The 22,606-nt window shown below is 51.4% G+C and overlaps 1 protein-coding gene and 1 pseudogene across 8 annotated transcripts in view; one reads left to right on the top strand and one right to left on the bottom strand.

The window, feature by feature from the left end:
• Positions 1-22,606, top strand: part of ZFYVE28 (zinc finger FYVE-type containing 28) — a 150,100-nt gene that overhangs the window by 75,476 nt on the left and 52,018 nt on the right. For 5 of the 8 annotated variants that reach the window (XM_055384370.2, XM_055384368.2, XM_055384371.2 and 2 more), the window contains 4 exons: positions 1,744-1,881; positions 3,704-3,906; positions 5,884-5,973; positions 7,569-7,658. In XM_055384370.2, the coding sequence (XP_055240345.2) occupies positions 1,744-1,881; positions 3,704-3,906; positions 5,884-5,973; positions 7,569-7,658 (521 nt within the window). Of the gene's footprint in view, positions 1-1,743; positions 1,882-3,703; positions 3,907-5,883; positions 5,974-7,568; positions 7,659-14,212; positions 22,601-22,606 lie in introns of those variants that run through there. The other 3 variants (XM_063705053.1, XM_055384373.2, XM_063705052.1) reach the window with 2 other exon arrangements.
• On the bottom strand, positions 18,196-18,830 carry LOC115934289 (transcription factor Spi-C-like; annotated as a pseudogene).

Raw genomic sequence — 22,606 nt, 5'->3', positions numbered from 1 at the left:
AAAAATGAAAGTCAAGCCTCAGGAGGGATGGTCGAGATTAAAAATTGCCAAGGTGAGAGTGTCAATTAGTGTGCTCTTTCTGGAAAGCCATTTGGCAGTATCTCATTAGAGCCTGGAAACGCAGTTTGCACGTTTGACATTGTAATTCCATTTCTAGCAATCAGTGGGTCCTAAGGAAGTAATCCACACTCGGAGCATCGTGCACCACAGTAGTGAGGGCAGCATTGCGTGGAGGTGGAGGATTAGGCACATCGTCAGTGTCCAGCAGAAGACAAAGGAGTGAGTTAACAGGACGGTCCATATGGTGGAATTGCATGTCACCATCCATCAAAAATTGGATATGTGACAGATGTAATAACATGTTGCAGCAGCTACAACAGCAGAAGGCAGTATTATGTACATGGATCGTCTCAACGTTGGCTGAAAACAGGCCCTCGGAAGATGAGAATTAGAAGGAACTGTGTCCCACCTGCGGTCATATTTCCCCAAGGACATTTTCCCCACTTCTCTCCTTTCCCATTGGTTCCAGTTTTCCTAGGATGAATGTGTATTGATTTCATATTTAACAAATTAAAGCAAAAGTTAAGCTTCCAGTGTTTTTGTAACCTACAGAATGAATAGTCAATGTTTAAAGAATAGGACAAGTTTACAGAAAAGGATGGCATGCAATTTAAGATGTAAAAAAATGGGCTTCTTTCCCTCATATACACAAAGTATTCAAAACAGTCTGTTATACTTTATATTTTGAACATAAGGAAATAAAGTAAAATAATTTTAAAGAGTCTTTAAAGTAGAAGCTGCTTCCAGGGATGCTGGCTCACTCTGGTAATCCCAGCCGCTCGGGAGGCTGAGGCTGGAGGATGGCTGGAGCTCTGGAGTTTGAGGCTGTCGTAAGTTATGATTGCGCCACTTCACTCCAGCCTGAGTGACAAAGCCAGGCCCTGCCTCTAAAAATAAACAAAAAGCCAGAAGTTGCTGTGTATTGAGGCTTACAGAAGGGGACCTGGCTGATCAGAGAGGCGAAGTGACCTGTCCCTGGTTGAACAGCCATGAGGGATGGAGTCAGGGTCTCCATATTGTGAAAGCAGCACCCCCTTCCAGTGCAGACTGACTTATGCGTTGCTGTAATTGATCTGCTGGTTCCAGAGGAGGTGGGAGGGGACGCCACCCTGGATGGAGGAGCAGGCCCCAGCTGTGCCTGGCCTTGACGTAACTGCACTCTTCTGATCCTAAGACATGGTCTGTGTCCCTGACTCTACAGAGGAATGCACTGAGTTTCAGGGAAGACGAGGGCTTTGCAGGTCCCCAGCCGGCTGAGAGTCCGTCTGAGCCCATGGCTCCTGCGGTTGCTGCTCTTTATTGCCCCGGCTGGAGTGCGATGGCACGATCTCGGCTCACTGCAGCCTCTGCCTCCCTGGTTCAAGTGATTCTCCTGCCTCAGCCTCCCTAATAGCTGGGATTACAGGTGTGCGCTACCACGTCCCGCTAATTTTTGTATTTTTAGTAAAGATGGGGTTTCACCATGTTGGCCAGGCTGGTCTCGAACTCCTAACCTCAGGTAAACCACCCGCCTCGGCCTCCCAAAGTGCTGGCATTATAGGCATGAGCCACCGTGCCTAGCCTCCTCTATCACTTTAATAATCCTAAAAACAGTCACATGCACCGTGTGTGTTTTCCAGCAGTACATGGCGGCCGCCAGCTGGACACAGCGATTGGCGCACTTTCTCCTGTCTTCTGTTTCAGGACAATGTGTTGAACATCATTAACCAGATCATGGATGAGTGCATCCCCCAGGACCGCGCCCCCAGAGATTTCTGCGTCAAGTTCCCTGAGGAGATCCGGCACGACAACCTGGCCGGCCAGCTGTGGTTCGGTGCCGAGGTAGCGGGTGGCCACCTGGGTTCGGAGGTCCTGATGTGGGGTGGCGTCTAGCCATGTCCCTGCAAACCTTGTGCATGGGCGCCTGCAGGTGCCGGGACCTGGTGTCTCCTCCAAGAGCTCCGTCCACTCTGGGTTACGTGATGTGGTCTGAGCCTGGTAGGCCGTGCACCCCTGGAGGATCTGGGAAAGCCATGAACTGGTGTCCCCAAAACTATACATACAAATGAAATTTCTCATGTGGTTTTTATGAGGTTCACAGGCCCCCAGACAGCCAGGACCTAAAAGTGGTTTTTAATGGCAGTAATGCCCACATCAGGAACAAGTGTTCCCCTCCTGCCCTGCAGCATGGGCAGCAGCGGGGGCTGGGGAGCTGTGCTGCAGCCCCACACGGGCCACATGTGGCAATAGCGTGTCATCTTCATCTTCATCTCCCAGTCAGGAAACTGAGGCACCGAGAGGAAGGTGCCCTTCGAGGTGGCGGGAACAGTCTCCCCCAGGTCCCCACCATGCGGACTCCCCAGCCTCCTCCCCTTGCCGTGCTCCCGAGCCTGACCTCAGCCCCGACACCGCCACCCTCTCTATTGTGCCGTCCCCATCCTGCCCGCCTCCCCTTTCTAGGAATCCCTGGGGTGCAGAGTCTTCATCCCACGCTGCCCCGTCCCTGTGTCCACCCTGCCCACCCCACCTTCTGAGCCACCTGGTTGGGGCGTCCTCTGCCGAGGCTTGGGTTAGTTACAGGGGCCCGCGAGCAGGTTCTCCCTCCTCCCCAGCCTCAGTTTCCACCTCTGTGGAGTGGGTCCTGGGGCAGTCACGCGATGGAGCGTGTTCTGTGCCCGGCTGGCCTGGCAGGGGCATGCATGCACAGGGGTGGGCACAGCTCCTTGTGTGGTCCTGGTGCCCAAGCTCTGTGCCCACCTGCAGCGTGGGCCTGGGAGATCAGCAGCCGTCTCATTCTGTCACCTGGGAAATGGCTTCTTGTCCTGCATCACTTGATCATCCCTGAGGGGACAGCAGGTGGATTGGTTCTATCCTAAACCTGGTGAGGCCCCGGCCTCTAGACAAGCCTCCCTGTGACAACAGGTCTACCAGGGCCTGGACTCAGCCCCTGTGCCAGAGAGCAGCTTGGTGAAATTCCCAGTTGCTGAGCGCACGCTGGGGAGCTGCCTTGCAGCGCCCAGGGCAGACATGGGTGGATTTGTGGGTGCGGAGGAGCCCTCCTTACCTGCCCAGGAGCCCACGGACTCTCACACTGATGAGTCTGTGTTCCGGGGAAGGTTGCGTTTCTCTGGCGGTGAGCAACTTGACAGGTGGTGTCTGTGGCTCCCTAGATAGGCTGGGGACCTCGGGCCCGGATCAGCCCGGCTGCTTCATCCCTGGGAGCACAGACCTGATTGTGGAGCCTGGAAGCTCCAGGCTCCTTGACCTTCATCCCTGTGGCCTGGACGGGGAGGGGAAAAGAGTCACATGACCAGGGTTCCTCCTGCAGGGAGCCCCCAGACCCAAGGGCCTCAGTCCACCTTCCCCTCCCCTCCCCTCCCCTGCCCTCCCCTCCCCTGCCCTTACCTGCCCTGCCATGCCCTGCCCTCCCTGCTCCTGGGGCCCTGTGAGGACCCCGTGGGTCACACTGGGGGACATCGGTTATCGCCCTCACAATTGCTCTGAATGTAAGAAAAACCTCCCGCGGGGACCGGGAACACGAGCTGGCCTGTGCTGTGGGGTGAGAAGAGGGGCCCCGAGGTGCGCAGTCAGGTTCCCCAGGCCGGCGACCCCTGAGAGCCTGGCCCTCACCCGGGCCCCTCCCTGAGTGTGTCCCCTCCCACAGTGCCTGGCCGCCGGCTCCATCATCATGAACCGGGAGCTGGAGAGCATGGCCATGCGCCCGCTGGCCAAGGAGCTGACGCGCAGCCTGGAGGATGTGCGGGGCGCCCTCCGTGACCAGGCGCTGCGGGACCTGAACACCTACACAGAGAAGATGAGGGAAGCGCTGAGGCACTTCGACGTCCTGTTCGCGGAGTTTGAGCTCAGGTACTGCAGCTGTGGGTCCACAGCCCTGGCTGTATGAGCTGGGTGACGGTTGTGCCAGCTTCCAGGGCTCACCCTGATACTTCAAGCTGGAAAATTCCACAGAGGGAGGAGCCAGGCAGGTTCAGGGCCGCCTGTGGGTGGGGTTAAGCCCTGGAGAGCACAGCGTGGAGGTGAGGTGGGGCATCTATCCAGGGAGTGGGGTGAGCACAGAGGACACAGGTGTGGATCTGGCCGCCGTGGGCCTCCAGGGGAAGGGCTTTGGAGAGGCCCGAGGGGCCAGACATGCATGATGCCTCGGAAGATGAAGAGACGCCACAGGAGGTGAGAAGAAAACAGAGGCAGCCAGGCGGGCGCGGTGGCTCACGCCTGTAATCCCAGCACTTTGAGAGGCCGAGGCAGGCGGATCATGAGGTCAGAAGATCGAGACCATCCTGGCTAACACGGTGACACCCCATCTGTACTAAAAAAAAAAATACAAAAAATTAGCCGGGCCTGGTGGCGTGCCGCTCAGGAAGCTGAGGCAAGAGAATCGCTTGAACCCGGGAGGCAGAGGCTACAGTGAGCTGAGATCCAGCCACTGCATTCCAGCCTGGGCAAGAGAGCGAGACTCCATCTCAAAACAACGACAACAACAACAAACAAAAAACAGAGGCAGATGGTGTCCGCAGAGGTTCAGTTAATAACAATTTTTCATCTTGTAATCTACTGGCCCCTAGGAGATCAAGCAATGCATTAAGTGCAGTCCTCTGCAGGAAGCAAGAGCACGGACAATCGAGTTTTATTTTCTTGTCTTCCCCAGATTTTCTAAATCAGCTTCCATAAGAAAAAATTAGAGTTAGTGATTGATTCATTGATTGATTGATTTTCTGAGACGGAGTCTCACTCTGTTGCCCAGGCTGAAGTGCAGTGGCACGATCTCAGCTCACCGCAACCTCCACCTCCTGAGTTCAAGCCATTCTCCTGCCTCAGCCTCCCAAGTAGCTGGGATTACAGGTGACCACCACCACGCCTGGCTAATTTTTTTGTGTTTTCAGTAGATACAGGGTTTTACCATGTTGGCCAGCCTGGTCTCAAATGCCTGACCTCAAGTGATCTGCTGGCCTTGGCCTCCCAAAGTGCTGGGATTACAGGCGTGAGCTACTGCACCTGGCCTAGAGTTGGTGGTTTAGAAGGAAAGAAAGTGCTCTCATCTGGGGAAGGGTTGGACAAGCCTTCACGTCTCAGAGCCACTGGCAGGCCTCCTGCAAGCCGCTGTGCCCAGCCTGGGCTGGCTTCCGTGGCTGTGGAGGTCCACGTGCGGAGGTTCTTGTGGGGCTGCGGGTTGTTCACCCACCCGTGCACGCGTTCATTCGTTTCTCTCTCGCCCGTTAAGGCTGGTGCCAAGGTGGGGGATGGTCCCGCACATGGGCAGCACTAGGTCCAGGGTGGTCAGCTCCAGGGTGAGTCCTGGAAGCTGGCACAAACTGTCCCGCATGGGCAGGGCTGGGGTTTCAAGGGAAGGCCTGGGGTAGGCCTGGCTGGCAGGAGCTGTGTACTATGAAACTGCCGAAATGGGATGGTGGTGTAGGGTGTGTGTGTGTGTGTGTGTGTGTGTGTATTTTAAGAGACTAGGTCTTGCTTTGTCACCCAGCCTGGAATGCAGTGGCACCATCACCATTCACTGCAGCCTCCAACTCCTGGGCACAAGTGATCCTCCCACCTCAGCCTCCCAAGTAGCAGAGACTGTAGGTGCATGCCACCACCACACCCGACTTTTTTATTTTTTGTAGAGATGAGGTCTTGCTGTGGTGCCTCGAACTCCTGGGCTCAAGCCATCCTCCCACCTCAGACTCCCAACGTGCTGGGATTACAGGCGTGAGGCCCCCCGCCCCCACCTTGCCCAGTATTGCAGCTTTAATTGAAGATGCACCCCCCTCTGTTTTGGAGAGGCCCCGCCACAGCCCAGGTGCGGCCTCACAGGTTTCCCTGTGTTTGCAGCTACGTCTCGGCCATGGTGCCTGTGAAGTCCCCCAGGGAGTACTACGTGCAGCAGGAGGTCATCGTGCTCTTCTGCGAGACGGTGGAGAGGTGAGCACAGGGATGCTTAGGGGCTGGGGGCAGCATCTGGGGAGTCCCTGCCTCACTCCAGGCCTGGGGCAGAGGGCAGCTCTGGGGGAACCTGCTGTGTCTCGGGAGTGCCCCAGATGGAAGGCACCAGATGTGTCTTCCCACACTACATCCGGCTTCTCCTCACAGGTGGGCAGAGGGTAGAGGCCACCCCTGCCTTCACCTCTGCCCGGCCCCCTTCCACCGCCCCATGGTCGCTTTTCTGTCGGCCAGAAGGTCAGATCCTGCAGGTGAAGTCACGTGTCAGAGGACAAATCTGGAAGGCTCTGGCATGATGGATTGGACGTCCAAACCTTGTCACCTTCCTCACCCCCTCACTCCTCACCTCCTCACTCCTCACCTCCTCACTCCTCACCTCCTCACTTCCCCACCTCCTAACTCCTCACCTCCTCACTCCTCACTCCTCACCTCCTCACTCCTCACCTCCTCACTTCCCCACCTCCTAACTCCTCACCTCACCTCCTCACTCTTCACCTCCTCACTCCTCACCTCCTCAATCCACACCTCCTCACCTCCTCATCTCACTCCTCACTCCTCATCTCCTCATTCCTCACCTCCTCACCTCCTCACTCCTCAACTCATCATTCCTCACCTCCTTACTCCTCACCTCCTTACTCCTCACCTCCTTACTCTTGAGCTCCTTATTTCTCACATTCTCACTCCTTACCTCCTCAATCCTCACATCCTCACTCCTCAATCCTCACTCCCCACCTCCCCAGTCCAGGAATGAGTTTTTGCTGAGTTTTAAGTCTGTTGAACAAGTGTTTCTTTTTTTGGGAGTGGGGGGGCAGGGGGAAGCCATCAATATTCTTATCAGGCTTTGTACAGTAATTTGGAGTCTGGTTTTCTCAATGGACTTTGGGGTTAAGATGTAACCTTGATGTTTCTCTTGTTCAAGTGATACTATGGTGTTTGGAAGATTTGAAAATGACTAATATCACATTGTATGTTTGTTATTTTTAAAAAGCAAATTTTTACTATTTGTGTTTTGAGAGATATTTCAAATTATCAGAAAATAAGATGACGGGAAATTCCTTTTATTTTGAAAAGTCACGATGCCAGCAGGCCTGCTCACGAGGTGTGGGAAAAGCCCTCCGCAAGCCCCGGGGAGGAGAAAGGAAGCTGGTTTCTCAGGGAAGTGTTGAATTGTTTGGGGCAGTATTTTTGTTCCATGTTCATTCTTGACACTGGAGTTGTTTCGGTTTCCTGGCTGAGCAGAGCCGTCCTCTGGGTTGCCTTACTATCTTTGCTGGGCATCATAGCTGTCCTCACACATCCTCCCTGCCCCTGCCTCCTGGGGCAGAGGTGGAGACTGGCAGATGGGAAGGTCAAGCTGGAGCCACCTGCCAGGGAATTTAGGGAAGTGCGTGGCCTTTTCCTGCAGTCCCAGCCCCTTGCACATATGAGGACTGGGGGTGGCATGTGTCACCTCTTGACATGGCCACCACGCGTGGCTGCAGGTACAGATTGAGCGCACTGCCTGTCCCTGCTGGGGTCCAACCTGTGGCTGTGGTGGGCCAGCCCTCATGCTGCTCACTGTCCGTCTCCCCGGACAGGGCCCTGGACTTCGGGTACCTGACTCAGGACATGATTGATGACTACGAGCCGGCCCTCATGTTCAGCATCCCCAGGCTGGCCATCGTGTGGTGAGTGCCTCCTGTGCCCAGGACCTCTGCAGAAACCTGCGGGACGGGCAGGGCTGATGGTGCCAGGTCCCGTGCGGGTGCCGGTCCATGGCATCTCCGCCTCACAGTGGCCGCTCAGCTGTCCCGATCAGTGACAGGCAGGCCTGCTGTCGGCCCTCAGCAGACCAGGGGACCACGTGTCCTGAGTGCCCCCTGTTCACCTTGCTGGTGAGGGAGGCTCTGTCACCCTGGATAAGGCAAGGTGGCCTAACACCTGCCACCTGCCACTGGACAGGTGAGATCCACAGGTGAGCTCATTAGTCACAGGAGACCATGAGGGTCACACAGGGGTCATGCTCGGAACAGAGTGGCCACGCAGGGGCTGTGGGAGGCAGACTTGGTGGTAACAAGAGGACGAGCTGCCCCCCGGGTCCCTCAGGAGGATGTGATTGGCTTGTTTGAATAATTTGGGGGCTGGCAGGGAGGTGAAGCACATTGGGTTGAAGGGCAGGTGGGGGCAGTTGGTCTGGCTGATGGAATACCTGTGTGGAACCTTTCCTGCCAGCGGGGCCGTCTGGGAGAGCAGGGAACTCAAGGCAGCCTGTAGGGTCCTGTGGGGCTCGAGGACGTGAACACAGCACATGGAAGCTCAGGCCTGAAATCCACCGAGGCAGGATGCGCAGGGTCACCTGCTTAGCGTCTCTGAGCTGCCTGGGGCCAAGGTCAGAGCCCAGGGGTCACGCTGCTCATCCACACCCTGACTCCAGACGGGGATTCCCCATGCCCCTGCCAGGCGGGTGGTCACGGGGGCAGAGGAGTGAGTGGACCACAGAGAGCTTAGTGGAGCTTGTAGCTGGGGGGAAGGGGGAAGGGGGAGGGGGGAGGGGGAAGGGGGAGGGCGGAGGGGGAAGGGGGAGGGGGAAGGGGGAGGGCGGAGGGGGAGGGGGGAGGGGGGAGGGGGAGGGGGGAGGGGGGAGGGTCCAGTGGGCAGCGGCCAGCAGGTGTGGGACTGGGCAGAGTAGGGGATGGGGAGCCCTTGAGAGAGATGCCCGTGGAGATGTGGATGTCAGTGAAGTGGTCAGGGAGTGGGGGGAGGGCACAGAGGCCAAGACTGGTCCAGGCTCAGGCTGGAGAGACCTCACTGAGGCCATGCTGAGGACCCCCAGGGGACCCCGGGGCACAGGCACACGTGGCAGTGCACTGGGGTTGAGCATGGATACCCCTCCAGTGGGAAATGGGGGTGCAGAGGTGGGAGCATGCAGGGCGGTGGCAGTGCAGTGGGCTGGGGCCAGCGGCGGGGCCTGCAGGGGACAGAAGTGCTTAACCCCAGGATGCGCCGAACACCCCTTGTTGGAGTGGGGAGCAATGGAGGCTGCTGCTGGGGCCAGTCTGGACACCCTTGGGCCAGGCCGCTCACTCCCCTAGGTCCTGGTGCCACCTCCTCAGGGAGGGCTCCAGCGTGGTCTCTATCTGCTGGGCCCTGGCTCCCCAGCGTCCCCTCCAATAGCTCAGGGCCTGGCCTGTTTCCTGCACTGTCCTTCCCGTGTCCTCGCAGAGGTTGCGTCTTTCACAAAGTTAGCAAACCAGAGAGAGTGAGCCTCACATCGCGCCAGAGGGAGGCTCGGAGGGAGGCTCGGAAATCCTCCTGCCGTTAGACTCAGGGAACTTCCTTTCACCTGAAGACCTCAGGGCTGGAGGGCGGGGTGTCCCCAGTGGCCAGCGACAAGGTGGCTTGGAGGGAAGTGTCCTGGCGGGGAGAGGCCACCCCAGAGCACAGAGTGCCCCTTCCCATGGGCCACAGGATTTGGTGACATTGTTTTTCTTTTCTAGACAAGTGTCTCTCTGTGGCCAAACTCACTTGAAGAAAATGACAGGCAGTTTTGGTCCTTATTCTTCTCTTTGTTTAAAAAACAGAACAGCAAAAATCCTGCGAGCCGGCCTTGTTTCCACCAGGGCGCAGGGCGCTGTGAGCCTTTGCCTCAGGTACAGGTGTCTCCTTGTCCCAAGGGCACTCACAGCAAATGAACAGCTCTGCTGTCCTTGTAAAAAGTTCTCCGCGAGTGCTTTGAGGTGTGGCACCAAGCCACCCGCCCACTCATGCCCGTGTCAACGTGCCGGTGGGGCCCTGGCTGGACTTCCTCTTAAACATCGGGCCTGGAGTGTGCAGGTGACCCCAGGTGACCCTCCCCGCAGGCCGCACCCCAGGCACACTGTGTTTCTGGACTTTCACACTGAGTCTGCTGCCCGTGTTTGCCCGAGCACAGGTGACCGCAGAACAGCAGCCACTTCCCCCAACCAGTATCATCTGTGTCCTGCTTGCCGACCTCAGTCCACCTGCTGGTGGCCAAACCTCTGCTCCTCCTTCTGTCCTAGGCTTTCATCCTGGGAGGCAAGGGGAGGCGGGGGCTGGGGGATCAGGGTAGGGGAGGCCAGAGGAGGGTGGTGGGGGGAGGTGGGGGGGCAGCTTGGGGAGGGAGGTGGGGGAGTGTGGGGGGTCAGGGAAGGGCAGCAGGGGAGGCCAGTGCTGTGGGGGAGGCCGAGGGAGGGAGGTTGCGGAGGGAGGATGGGGCTTCTGTTGGCAAAGGCTTTGTCCCGCGGGTCCCCTCCTGGAGGCACTGGCGTGGGGTCCCCTCGGGCTGAGGACAGCGGGAGAGCCTGGAAAGGGAGTGAGGGACCCCCAGGAGGTGAAGGGGGCTTGGATTGAAGGAGGGAGGAAGGGCGAGCGGGCATAAGAGCCTAAAGCCGGAGTCCAGGGAGCAGGCCTGTCCAGGGGGGTGGCCAGCTGTGAGCCCCCACAGAGGCAGGCATCTAGCCGCAGAGCCAGGCTGTGGATACAAGGAACCGTGGGGTGCACCAGGCTGCCACTGCAACCCTCTGTGCAGCGAGCCTCGAGCAGGGCGGGTGAGTGCTGAGCGGGTGAGTGCTGAGTGGGCAGCTGTTCCTAAGGCCGCCCCTCTGGGATGCTCACTGGGGCCCTGCAGCCCCGCACCACCAGCGGCTCCCATCTTGTTCCTCGTCATCCACAGCGACCGCTTTGAGCCGGACAGGCAGAGGCCACAGCTGCCCGCTGTGGGGCCCAGAACCTGCTCCTTCCTGTGTTCACTCAGCGAGCAAGTACTGAGTGCCTACTGCATACCTCGCCCTGTGCTTGTACCAGGGAGATGGACAGATGGGCTGACCCACAGTGCTGTGGAATGTTCTGGATGCTGGAAGGGGGACTCAGTGCAGGGACCCCATGGGGTGGACAGGAGCTGGAGGCGTGAGGGAGAGGTTCCGCAGCGCAGCCAGCCCAGAGGTGGGAGCCGTGCGGGTGGCAGGCGGGGGCACGTTGGCGCAGGTGGTGTGTGCTCAGGGGCGTGTCCAGGGCTCGAGCAAGGACCAGGGGCCGCAGGAACTTCTGCAGAAATGAAGACCCCTGTAGCCTGCATTCCTGGGCCCACACCCTCGCAGGATCCTGCCTCTGTGAAGTGGGCATCCTGGGACCCCCCAGGTGACCCCCAGGGAACACTGAGAGCAGAGGGGAGGCAGGGGTGCTGAGCGGGGCAGGAGCTGAGGGTGGAGCTCCTCTGTGGCTCCTGCCCGTGACTCTGCTGCTGCCCGAGAGCCTCAGTCCCTTCTCCAGTACACAGTGTCAGAACAGTGATGCCACATTTACCAAGCATGAGCTGCGGGCCACGCTCCCGCCCCCTTCTGAGGGGCTCCCAGTGGCAAAGGCACCCCTGGGGGTCAAGAGCTGGAGGCGGCAGAACCAAGCCCACCCAAGGGTCAGAGCCTGCTGTTCACCTGTGACACAAGAAAGCAGAAAACTCTTAGTTCTGTGGCCGGCAGAGGAGGCCTGCCTGGGGCAGAGGCAGTGGTAAACTGAGGCCTTCAGGTTGGCAGGGGGAGGTGGAAGGGAGGGCTGGGTGGCACCCTGCCCCCTGTTTAGGGTGTCCCCAGCCTCATGGGGTCTGGCCTTACCAGGCAGTGAGGACAAAAACTGGGGGTCACCCCTGTGGGGACTTGCTCTGAGCCGTAGGGGAGGGGCCCCACTTGCCCTGCACCCCTCAGCCTGTCCCCTCCCTAAGACCTGCATCCAGTCAGTCCCTCCTGCCGATTGAGACAAGCGTCCTGGGGAGAGTGTCTCCACGAGGCTCAGACTCTTCGACAAACTGGTTTTACTTTTGGGGATTTATCTTAAAACAGTTTCTTTTTTTTTTTGTTTTAAACTTTTTATGTTTTTTTTAATTAAAAAAAATAGAGACAGGGTCTTGCTGTGTTGTCCAGGCTGGTCTCGAGTTCCCGGGCTCTAGCAGTCTGCCTGCCTTGGTCTCCTAAAGTGCTAGGATTACAGGCGTGAGCTACCGTGCCCAGCCCCGGCCTTAAAACAGTTCCTTTAAAGGAAGAAATGAAATAAAACCTCTAGACCCAGTGGTCACTTCCCAGTCCCCATCAGCACAGACCTGCCTGCCCCCCTCGCTGCGGCTTCGCCCTTGTGCACTCACAGCTATGTGTGTGCGACGCTTCCCAGACCGGACCTGTGCAGAGCCCAGGCCCCTCTCCTCTACCCCTCCCTCCCTTCCTCCCCAGCCCCTCCTTCCAGCCCATCCCAGGACATGTGCAGGAGCCACCGCCCACGTGGCCTGCAGGATGGTTGCCGGATCCTCTTCAGGGGCCCTCACCCATCCACCTGTGTCAAAACAAGGTGTCATCTCAGCCCTGCTCAGACCCTTGCCGGAGCTCCCACCGTGATCTGCCTGCACCGTGCCCACACCAGCCCTCTCTCCCCAGTCCCCATGTACCCGCTGCCCTGGGTCTCCACTACGCTGTCCCCTTCGCTCAGGGTCCCCTTGACTGTCCTATCCCTACTGCCACACTGTCCCCTCCACCGCACTGTCCCCTTTTCCATGATGTTTCCTCCTCCACGCTGTCCCCTCTGCTCCAGTGTCCTCTTGGCCATGCTGTCCTCTCCATGGTGCTGGCCCCTCCACTGCACTGTCCCCTCCTCTATGCTGTCCCCTCCTCTATGCTGTTCCCTCCTCCATACTGTCCCCTCCTCTATGCTGTCCCCTCCTCTATGCTGTCCCCTCCTCTATGCTGTTCCCTCCTCTATGCTATCCCATTCTCCATGCTATCCCATTCTCCATGGTGTCCCCTCCTCCATGCTGTCCCTTCCTCTGCAATGTCCTGTCCCCTGTGCTCCTCTGCACTGTCCCCTCCTCCATGCTGTCCCCTCCTTTATGATGTTCCCTCCTCCGTGCTGTCCCCTCCTCTGCACTATGCCCTCCTCCGTGCTGTCCCCTCCATGATGTCCCCTCTTCCGTGCTGTCCTCTCCTCTGCACTGTCCCCTACTCCCTGCTGTCCCTCCCTCTGTGATGTCCCCACCACTGCACCGCTCACCCAGGCCCTCTCCCACCAGCAGGTTGCGTGACTTACTCTCTGTTATTTATTTTTCCATGTTACTGAGATAAAATTCATTACCCTATGACTCACCCATCTACAGTGCACACTCATTTTTGGTACATTCAGAATTGTGCAGCCATCACCACAAATTTCATAACATTTTCATTACTCACAAAGATGTCTCTTACTCCTGAGCGGTCACCTCCACCCCCTATTATCCTTCATCCTGCCCCTTAACCCTAGGGAACCACAAATCTATTTTCTGTTTCTATAGATTTGGCTATTGGGTTATTCATATAAATGGGATTTCTGTTATTTTTGTGTCTCCCCCACTAGACCATAACTCTTATTCATGGATGCACCCTGAGTGCCTGTCATGTCGTAGCATGGTGGACTTTTGCAGAATTTTGTTGCATTGATCTGAGGGGGCACAAATATATATCCACAAAGATTATCCCTGAAGTATTACTTGTAATCATAAAAATTTGAGAAGGGATGGATATCCAGAGTTAAGGGATTGGTTAAAAACAATACTGTAGCCATTTAAATAATGACGGAGAAAAATCTCCTAATGCTATGCAAAAACATCCCCAGTGTATTAAGTACAAAAATTGTTATCAAATAGTATGTCTCTATTTTACAGAGTTTCTTAACATTGATAGGTAAAACTTTTGTAAACAGAAATTAAAGCAATAAACATTCTTCTTTATTGTAAAATATACATAACAAAATTGGCCATTTTGACCCTTTCTTAGGGTTTTAATGGCAAAAATTGCAATTACTTTTGCACCAACCTCATATATAGGATTTACCCTTTTGTGACTGTCTTATTTCACTTCACATAATGTTTTCAAGCTTCCTCCATGTTGTAGCATGTGTCAGAATTTCCTTCCTTTTTAAGGCTGAATAATATTCCATTGGATGTAATTAGGTGTTATTTTAAATAAGAAATGTGTGATAACATTCAAAAGAGTAAAATGCCTAGGAATAAATTTAATCAAGAAGGTGAAAGACATGGATGCTGAAAACTAAAAAACGTTGCTGAAAAAATTAAAGACATAATTAAAGAGAAAGACATTCCATGTTCATGGATGGGAAGACTTAATATAGTTAGAATGGCAATACTCCATAAAGTGATCTACAGATTCTGTGCAATTGCTGTCGAAACTCCATTGGCCTTTTTGTTTTGCAGAAATGGAAAAGGTGTTCTAAAATTCATATGGAACTGCAATGGGCCCTAAATAGCCAAAACAATATTGAAAAACAAAAACAAAGTTGGAAGATTCATATGTCCTGATTTCAAATCTTACTACAAGTCAAAACCTTATGGTACTGGCATAAAGATAGATGTATAGACCAATGGAATAAAATTGAGAGGCCATAAATAAACCCAAACATCTATGGTGAACTGGTTATTGACAAGGGGGCCAAGATCATTCAATAAGGAAAGAACAGTCTCTTCAGTGAATGTTCCTGGAGCAACTGGATAACCACATGCAAAAGAACAAAGTTGGACCCTGCGATGGTTAACTTCATGTGTCATCTTGGGTAGGCCACATTACCCAGATATTTGGTAAAATACCAGTCTGAATGTTGCTGTGAAGGTATTTTTTTTCTTTTTATAATGATAAACTGGCAATTTATAATTGTGCAGATTTATAGCATGCAAAGTTGTGTTATAATCTATGAATGCAGTGTGGAATAATTAAATCAAGCTGGTTAACATATCCATCACCTCAAATATTTAACATTTTTTGAATGAGATCATTTTAAATTTACTCTCTTACAATTTGGAAATGTACAGCACTCTATTATTAACTGTATTCACCATGATATGCAAAGAACTCAAAAAAAGAAAAAAAATTATTCTAGTCTGAGATTTTATACTCTTTGGCCATTCCCCACACTCCCAGCCTCTATAACCACTGTTGTGCTCTCTGATTCTATAAGTTCAATTGTTTGAGATTCCACATGTAAGTGAGAACATATGGTATTTGTCTTTCTGGGCCTTACTTATTTCACTTAGCATAATGTTCTAAAACTCCATCCAATTTTTCACAAATGTCAGAATCTCTTTTGTTTTTAAGGCTGAATAGTATTCTATTGTGTATATATACCACATTTTCTTTATTCATCTGTTAAACGCTTAGGTTGATTTCATATCTTAGCTATTGTGAATAATGCTGCAATGAACATGAGACTACAGACATCCCTTCAACAAACTGATTTCAGATGTTTGGGGTAAATACCCAGAAGTGGGATTGCTGGATCATATGGCAATTATATTTGTAGTTTTTTTTGAGGAACCTCTATACTGTTTTCCATAATGGCCGTACCAATTTACATTCCTACCAATGGTGTGCAAGGGTTCCCTTTTCTCCACATCCTTGGTAACACTTATCTTTCATCTTCTTGATAAAAGATATTCAGACAAATGAGAAATGATATCACACTGTGGCTTTAGTTTGCTTTTCTCTAATGACTAGTGATGTTGGTCATTTGTATGTCTTCTTTTGAGAAATGTTTTTATCCCTGAAATGCAAGGATGGTTCAATATACACAAATCGATAATTGTGATACATCACATTAATAGAATAAAAAAACCATATGATCATCTCATTAGATGCAGAAAAAGCATTTGATAAAATTCAACATCATTTTATGATGAAAAACTCAGCAAATTAGATGTAGAAGGAATGTATCCCTTCAAGGGTACCACTGAGTGAAAATGTAAAACAAAAAAAAAAGAAAGAATGTGCCTTAACGCAATAAAGGCCATATTAACGAGAAGCCCACAGCTAACATTATACTCAATGGTAAAAAATTGAAAGCCTTTCCTGTAAGATATGGAACAAGGCAAGGATGCCTACTCTTCCCACTTCTGTTAAATGTAGTATTGAAAGTCCTTGCCAAAGCAATTAGGCAAGAGAAAGAAAGAAAAGACATCCAAATAGGAAAAGAAGTGAAATTGTTACTGTTTGATGGCAACTTTATTTTATATATATATATATTTGAGATGGAGTCTTGCTCTGTCACCCAGGCTGGAGTGCAGTGGTGCGATCTCAGCTCACTACAACCTCCACCTACTAGGTTCAAGCGATTCTCCTGCCTCAGCCTCCTGAGCAGCTGGGACTACAGGCATAAGCCACCATGCCCAGCTAATTTTTGTATTTTTAGTAGAGACAGGGTTTCACCATATTGGCCAGGCTGGTCTTGAACTCCTGATCTGGTGATCCACCTGCCTCGGCCTCCCAAAGTGCTGGGATTATAGGCGTGAGTCACTGCACCTGGCCAGCAAACTTATCTTATCTGTGGAAAACCCTACAGACTCCACCAAAAAAACTGTTAGGACTGATAATGAATACAGTAAAGTTCCAGGACACAAAATCAACACACAAAAATTAGTAGCATTTTTATACACTAACAATACACTATCTGAAAAAAGAAATCAAGAGAATAATCTCATTTACAATAGCTACAAAAAAATAAGATACTAAGGAATAATTTTTATCACAGAGGTGAAAAACCTGTACACAGAAAACTATAAAACATCAATGAAATCAATTCAAGAAGACAAAGATATTCCAGGTTCATGGATTGGAAGAATTAATATTGTTAAAATGTCCATACTACCCAAATAAATCTACATGTTTAATGTAATCCCTTTCAAAAGCCCAACATCATTTTATTTATGGAAAGAGAAAAAAATCCTAAAATTCATATAGAACCATAAAAACCCACGAATAGCCAAGGCAATCATGAGCAAAAAGGACAAAGCTGGAGATACCACACTACCTGATTTTAAACTGTACTACAAAGCTATAGTAATTTTTAAATAGCTTGGCGTTGGCAAAAACAAAACAACAGGACACAAATACCAGTGGAACAGAATAAAGAGCCCAGAAATGAACCCAACTAATTTTCAGCAAAGATGCCAAGAAGACAAGGACAGCCTCTTCAATAAATGGTGTTGGGAAGTCTGAATTTTCACATGTCAAAGAATGAAGCTAGAACCTTATCTCACACCATATAAAAAATCAACTCAAAATGGATTAAAGAGCTAAATATAAGACCAGAAACTCTAAAACTACTAGAAGAAAACATAGGGGAAAGACTACACAACATTAGTCTGGGTAGTGACTTTTTGGATTTGGCCCCAAAGTGCAGGTACCAGAAGCAAATATAGATAAATTGGATTACATCAAACTGAAGAGCTTCTGCATAGCAAAAGAAACAACAGGGTGCAAAGACAACCTATGGATTGGGAGAAAATATTTACAATTCATACATCTGATGGGTTAATATCCAACATATATAAATAACTCAAAAAATTCAACAGCAAGAAAACATTAAAAAATATATGGGTAAGAGACTGGGCATGGTGGCTCATACCTGTAATGCTAACACTTTGGGATGCTGAGGCAAGAGGATTGCTTGAGGCCAGGAGTTTGAGTCCAGCTTAAGCAACATAGTGAAACCTCATCCCAACAGCAAAAAGCCAGGTGTGGTGGTGTGTGCCTGTAGTCCCAGCCACTTCGGAGGCTAAGACGAGAGGATTAGTTGAGCCCAGAAGTTCGAGTTTTCAGTAAGCTATGATCACGCCATTGAATTACAGTCTGGGCAACGGAATGAGACTCTGTCTCTTAAAAGCAAAAAAAAAAAAAAAAAAAAAAGTAAGATTTAAAGACAAGGGGAAAAGGAAAAAATGTGAGAAGGGAACTGAATATACATTTCCACTGAAGTTTTTGAAGCCATGAATGTATTTTTGCACAAACGCTTTTATCATATGCAATCGTTTTTTGTAAATGATTTTTTGTAAAGCCAGCAGATATAGGTTAGAGTGATTTTTCACCTGAGTATATGACAGAAAAATGTTTGAATCATTATTAGTTGCCTGTACTGGCAGTATGAATCTGGAAGAAAGTGGTTGAATAGAGAATAGTAAGAGCAAGGCCATTTAGTCTGTACATTCACATAGGGCTTGGTCATTTGCAACAATAAATTTGTTCATTGGCAGGATTTCCCACCAAGTTAGTATAGATTGTATGCTATTTGATAAAAGATAACAATAATAAAGTTAATTTTTTTTTTCTCTTCAGCATTTGCTTTAAGAGAAAAATCCTGAAGCTTGTAGGGATTTCTGATGCCAGGAAACCATGAAACGTGAGAGTATATTTAGCAATCAGGGTGACTTAACTCATGGTAATTGGCACATGTATAGTTATAATTTGCATTCTAGTTATTTAAACTAAGATATTCTTGATCAGGCTGAACATACTGTGAGTAGAAGATTGCTTTCCCTAATAAATAAGATAGAGTCTTTGGAGGATGGCCTTGGTAAATTGGTAAGTCAGCTTCCTCTGGATTTTGGTGATTTCTCCAGTTCTTCCATAATTCCTCAGGGCTCTGACAATTTTCTGAGTAAGCCATGGGGTTCCGGCTGACTTTTCTTTTTCCCTAAAGATTTTCCCTAAAGTTTTTCTTTATTTTTCAATACAAACAGAAAGATATCTTTGGTTTTATCTACTCCTGGATACAAGACGCCATCTTAGCATTATGTGGGGATTCGTGAAGGTATTAAAACGGTCAGAGCTTCTTCCTGCTATGATGGTTCTCCAGGTATACACAGGTTCCTCTGTGGGCAACACTTCTTAGCAGATGGAATTTCCTGTGACATGAGGACAGTGGCTGACGAAAGCCAGGTAATTTTTGTCGTCTGGGGAGGAGTGAAGATCAGTTGAATGTTACCTCAGTACCTCAAAAGCGCCTTCAAATGCTTCAGCCAGCTTGTCTTGTTCAACACAAGTCATGCTTCATTGAATGGATGATTCTACCCATCCGTGTCCAGTGTAGCATCCGCTGTACAATGTGGATATAACCTTCCCTGTCCTCTGAAACGCACATCAGCACCACCCTGCTGTGAGGTATTTTAAAGATGAGATTGGCATTTAAATCAGTAGACTCTGAGTACAGCTGACGACCCTCTGTGATGTGGGTGGGCCTCATCCAATTAATGGAAGGCCCTGAGAGAAATAGACTGAGATCCCCAAGTAAGGGGGAATCCGGCTTCCAGACTCTGTAGATTGGAGCTGCCATGTCAACTCTTCTCCGGGTTCCCAGCAGAATTTGGACTTTCCAGCCCCCACAATTGCATGAAACAATTCTTTAAAATAAATATTTCTCTCTTGTTCTGTTTCTCTAGAGAACTTTGATACAGAGGGTAAATCTTCCTGTTCTCAGATTTTGCAATGGATTTGACATCAAAAGCACCACCACAAAAAGATAAAAAGAGAAACTGGACTTCATCAAAATTAAAAATTGCGATGCATCAGAGGACATTATAAAGAAAATGAAAAGACAAGCTAAAGAATATTTGCAGATCATATATCTGATGAAGATTTAATGTCCAGAACATATAAAGAACCCTTACAACTCAACAACAAATCGACAAACAACCCAATTTAAAAATGAGGAAAGACTTGAATAGACATTTCTTCCAAGAAGATATACACATGGCCAACAGGCACATGAAAAGATGCTCCACATGGTTGGTTACTAAGGAAATGCAAATCAAAACCATGATGAGATGCCGCTTCACACCCACCAGGATGGCTGTAATCAAAAAAATGGAAAAGAATACGTGGGGAGAGCGTGGAGAAGTCAGAACCCTTGGATTGCTGGCAGGAGTGTAAAATGCCACAGCTGCTACGGAAAACAGTTGGTGGTTCCTTAAAAAGTTAAACATAGAATTATATGATCCATATGGTCATACCACATACTCTTCTAGGCATATATCCAAGAGAAATGAAAACATATGTCCGTGAACAAACTTCTACATGAATGTTTATGGCAGCATTATTCATAATAGCCCAAAGGCAGAAACAATCCAAACGTCCACCTGTGGGTGAATGAAGAAATGTATGCGCGGGAACATTCGCCACGTGCCACAGCATGGTGAGCCTTGAAAACGTGGTGCAAAGTGAAAACCGGTCACAAGGGTCACATATTATGTGATTCCATTTATATGAAACACCCAGAATAGGCCAATTCATAGAGACAGAAAGCAGATGAGGGATTGCCAGTGGCTGAGGTGAGGAAGTCAGTGGTGATTATTAAAAGGGTGTTTTCTGGGGTGATAAAAACCTTTTGAAACTAGAGAGGTGATGGGTGCACAGCACCGTGAATGCAGAAAATGCCTCAGAATCATACCCTTTAAAACAGTTGTTTGTTATATGAATTTATTTGAAAAAAGAAAAGGGAAGACTGGCCACCCCCACTTCCAGCAGGGCCCAGCTTTCTCCACTGTGCGGGGCGTCCTCTCTCCTGTTCACCTTAGCTGGACCTGGGCCAAGCCCCTCACAGTGCCCCCACACCCCTGGCCACACCGAGACCCCAGGATCCAGCCTGCCAGGCTCACCGGTGGGTGCTGCTTACCCCTGCTCATGGCAGCATGGACGCGGACCTGGGTGGCCTGTCGGGCTACAGCCATGGACAGCGACTGCATCGGACCCACCGTTTCCGGCAATAGCTCGTTCCCAGGCCTCATTCTGAGCCGCTTCAGCCGGATTCCTGCAAGTGCCAGGCCAGGTGCAGAGACAGATGCTGAGTCTCTGGCAGCCGCCCGGGGGCCGCTCCCCACCTCTCCCCACCTCTGGCCCCCACACCCCGTTACTTCAGCACCTGGGCTTGATCTCCTGTCCCACGGGCCTTCTCTCTGTCGTTCGGGCACCTGCAGAGCTGCTGAGCAGCAGGGCTTAGCCACTGTGGAGTGCACGGCCCTGCGTCCAGCATGCGAAAGCTAACACACGGCTGGATGTGGGGATACAGCCCAGGGGGTCTTGGGTCCCCGTAGGCTCCCAGGAGGAAGTGGCGCAGCAGCCTTGGGGTCTGAGCCTCCTGATGAACGAGTTCTTTTCTGAGGTCCTGGGCCAGCAGCTCTCATGGGTGGGCCTTGTCCCCCTACTCCTGCTGACTGCCCTGGGGGGCAGCAGGGTCCTCCCTCGGCCACGCTGCTGCCCGGCACAGGCAGGAGCGAGGTTTCCAGAGGGGCAGACGTTGGGTACACAGGTCATTGCGGGGCTGAGTCCTATGCTCAGCAGGGGAGGGAGCTCTACTGTGGTTGTGGATGGCTTCCCTGAGGCTTGGCCGCTGGAGTCAGGGCTGCCCCCTTCCCTGCTCTGTTTCACTCTGCCTTTGTCCTGAGACTGCCTGATTCACCCATAAAGTTAAGGCTCTATTTGGGTAATTGTCCCCTGAATACTGTTCGTTTAATCAGGACAGGCAGCTCATGTAAGAGCCACAAAGGAGACCAAGCAGAATGGAAGGCTGGTTGTGCTGTTCCCTCACCCACAGGTGGTCAGGACACAGCCCCCTGCCCAGCTGAGCTGGCCACTCCACAGGAGCCCCGGAGGCAGCACTGCACATACTTTTCCTGTGACTTTCAAGTCTTTCTTTTTGCACATGAAACCCAATGATTTTTAGGGAAAAACATTCCCTTTGTTCAATTCTGTTTATCAGCCTTTCTCACTGAGCTGGGTGTGTTAGACAAGGAGACTGTGCCTGTGCTGCCAGGGACTCGGTGTTGGCTGGACCTAACCCTGGTGTCACGTCTGCTGAAAGAGACAGGCCGGTGGTGCTCCATTTACACAGACAGGCCCACATGGCCCTTGTCTGTGCTCTGATGAGGAAGAATATGATGAGGGACAGGGGACGAATTCGTGGGTGGATGCTCCCCAGGCACCTGAGACATGGTCTGGTCCCAAGAGACCCAGGAGGAGGCACCCGGAGAAGGTCCTCTGGGATGGGTGCCCTCAAGGAGAGACGGGCTGAGACATGGATGATCAAGGCACACTCGGAGCTGGGCAGGGCTGGACGGTGCATGGAGAGGAGTGGGTGCCGCCGGAGGTGGCATCTGGGAAGCTTGTCCTTCAGCAGGCTTTGAGCCGGACTCTGGGGGAGGGACAGTGAGGAAAGCCGGCCTCAGCCACATGGGGCCCCAGTCCTGGGGAGGGGAGCTTCTCGGGGCATGGTGGGCACCACAAGGGAGGTGGGTCCTGTGTGGGGGATGAGGGGAGGCTGCTTTTGTCTCGTGGCGTGGTGGAGCATTGGCCAGGCTGCAGGAAGGGAACCCGTGCGGGCCTCAGCTCGCACCTCCAGCTGGTTTTGCTTTTGGAGAAGATGGTTCCAGGTCCAGTTCTCATAAGTCTCTGCAGATAAATTTAACCACAAATCCAGTTTTTATTACTTGCAAGAAGGTAGATTTTGGTAACAAACCTTGAGGCTAATTTATCTGATTGCAGCACTGATGTGTGCAGATACACTTTTCTGATTACTTTGTGACCCCTCCAATGAACACAAGCTAATCAACTGCAAAAGAGGATGAAGTCTGGGTAATAATTCTCACTGCTTTTTTCTAAACTTATTTACGATGCAATCACACAAGGCAAAGCATGAGGCGGCGGCCGTGCTGGGACAGTGGCGCTGCGGAGTCCCAGCGGCCGTGGTTTTCGCAGGTGGTTAAGTTGGGCCGTCCGCGGCACCCAGGGGGCCACAGGGCCTGACATCCTGGCTTTTGTGTCTCAAATGC

Source organism: Gorilla gorilla, chromosome 3, assembly GCF_029281585.2.
Source record: "Gorilla gorilla gorilla isolate KB3781 chromosome 3, NHGRI_mGorGor1-v2.1_pri, whole genome shotgun sequence".
Taxonomy (NCBI): Eukaryota; Metazoa; Chordata; class Mammalia; order Primates; family Hominidae; genus Gorilla; species Gorilla gorilla.
Note: the sequence above shows the minus strand (reverse complement) of the source record. Positions and strands in the feature narration are given on the sequence as shown.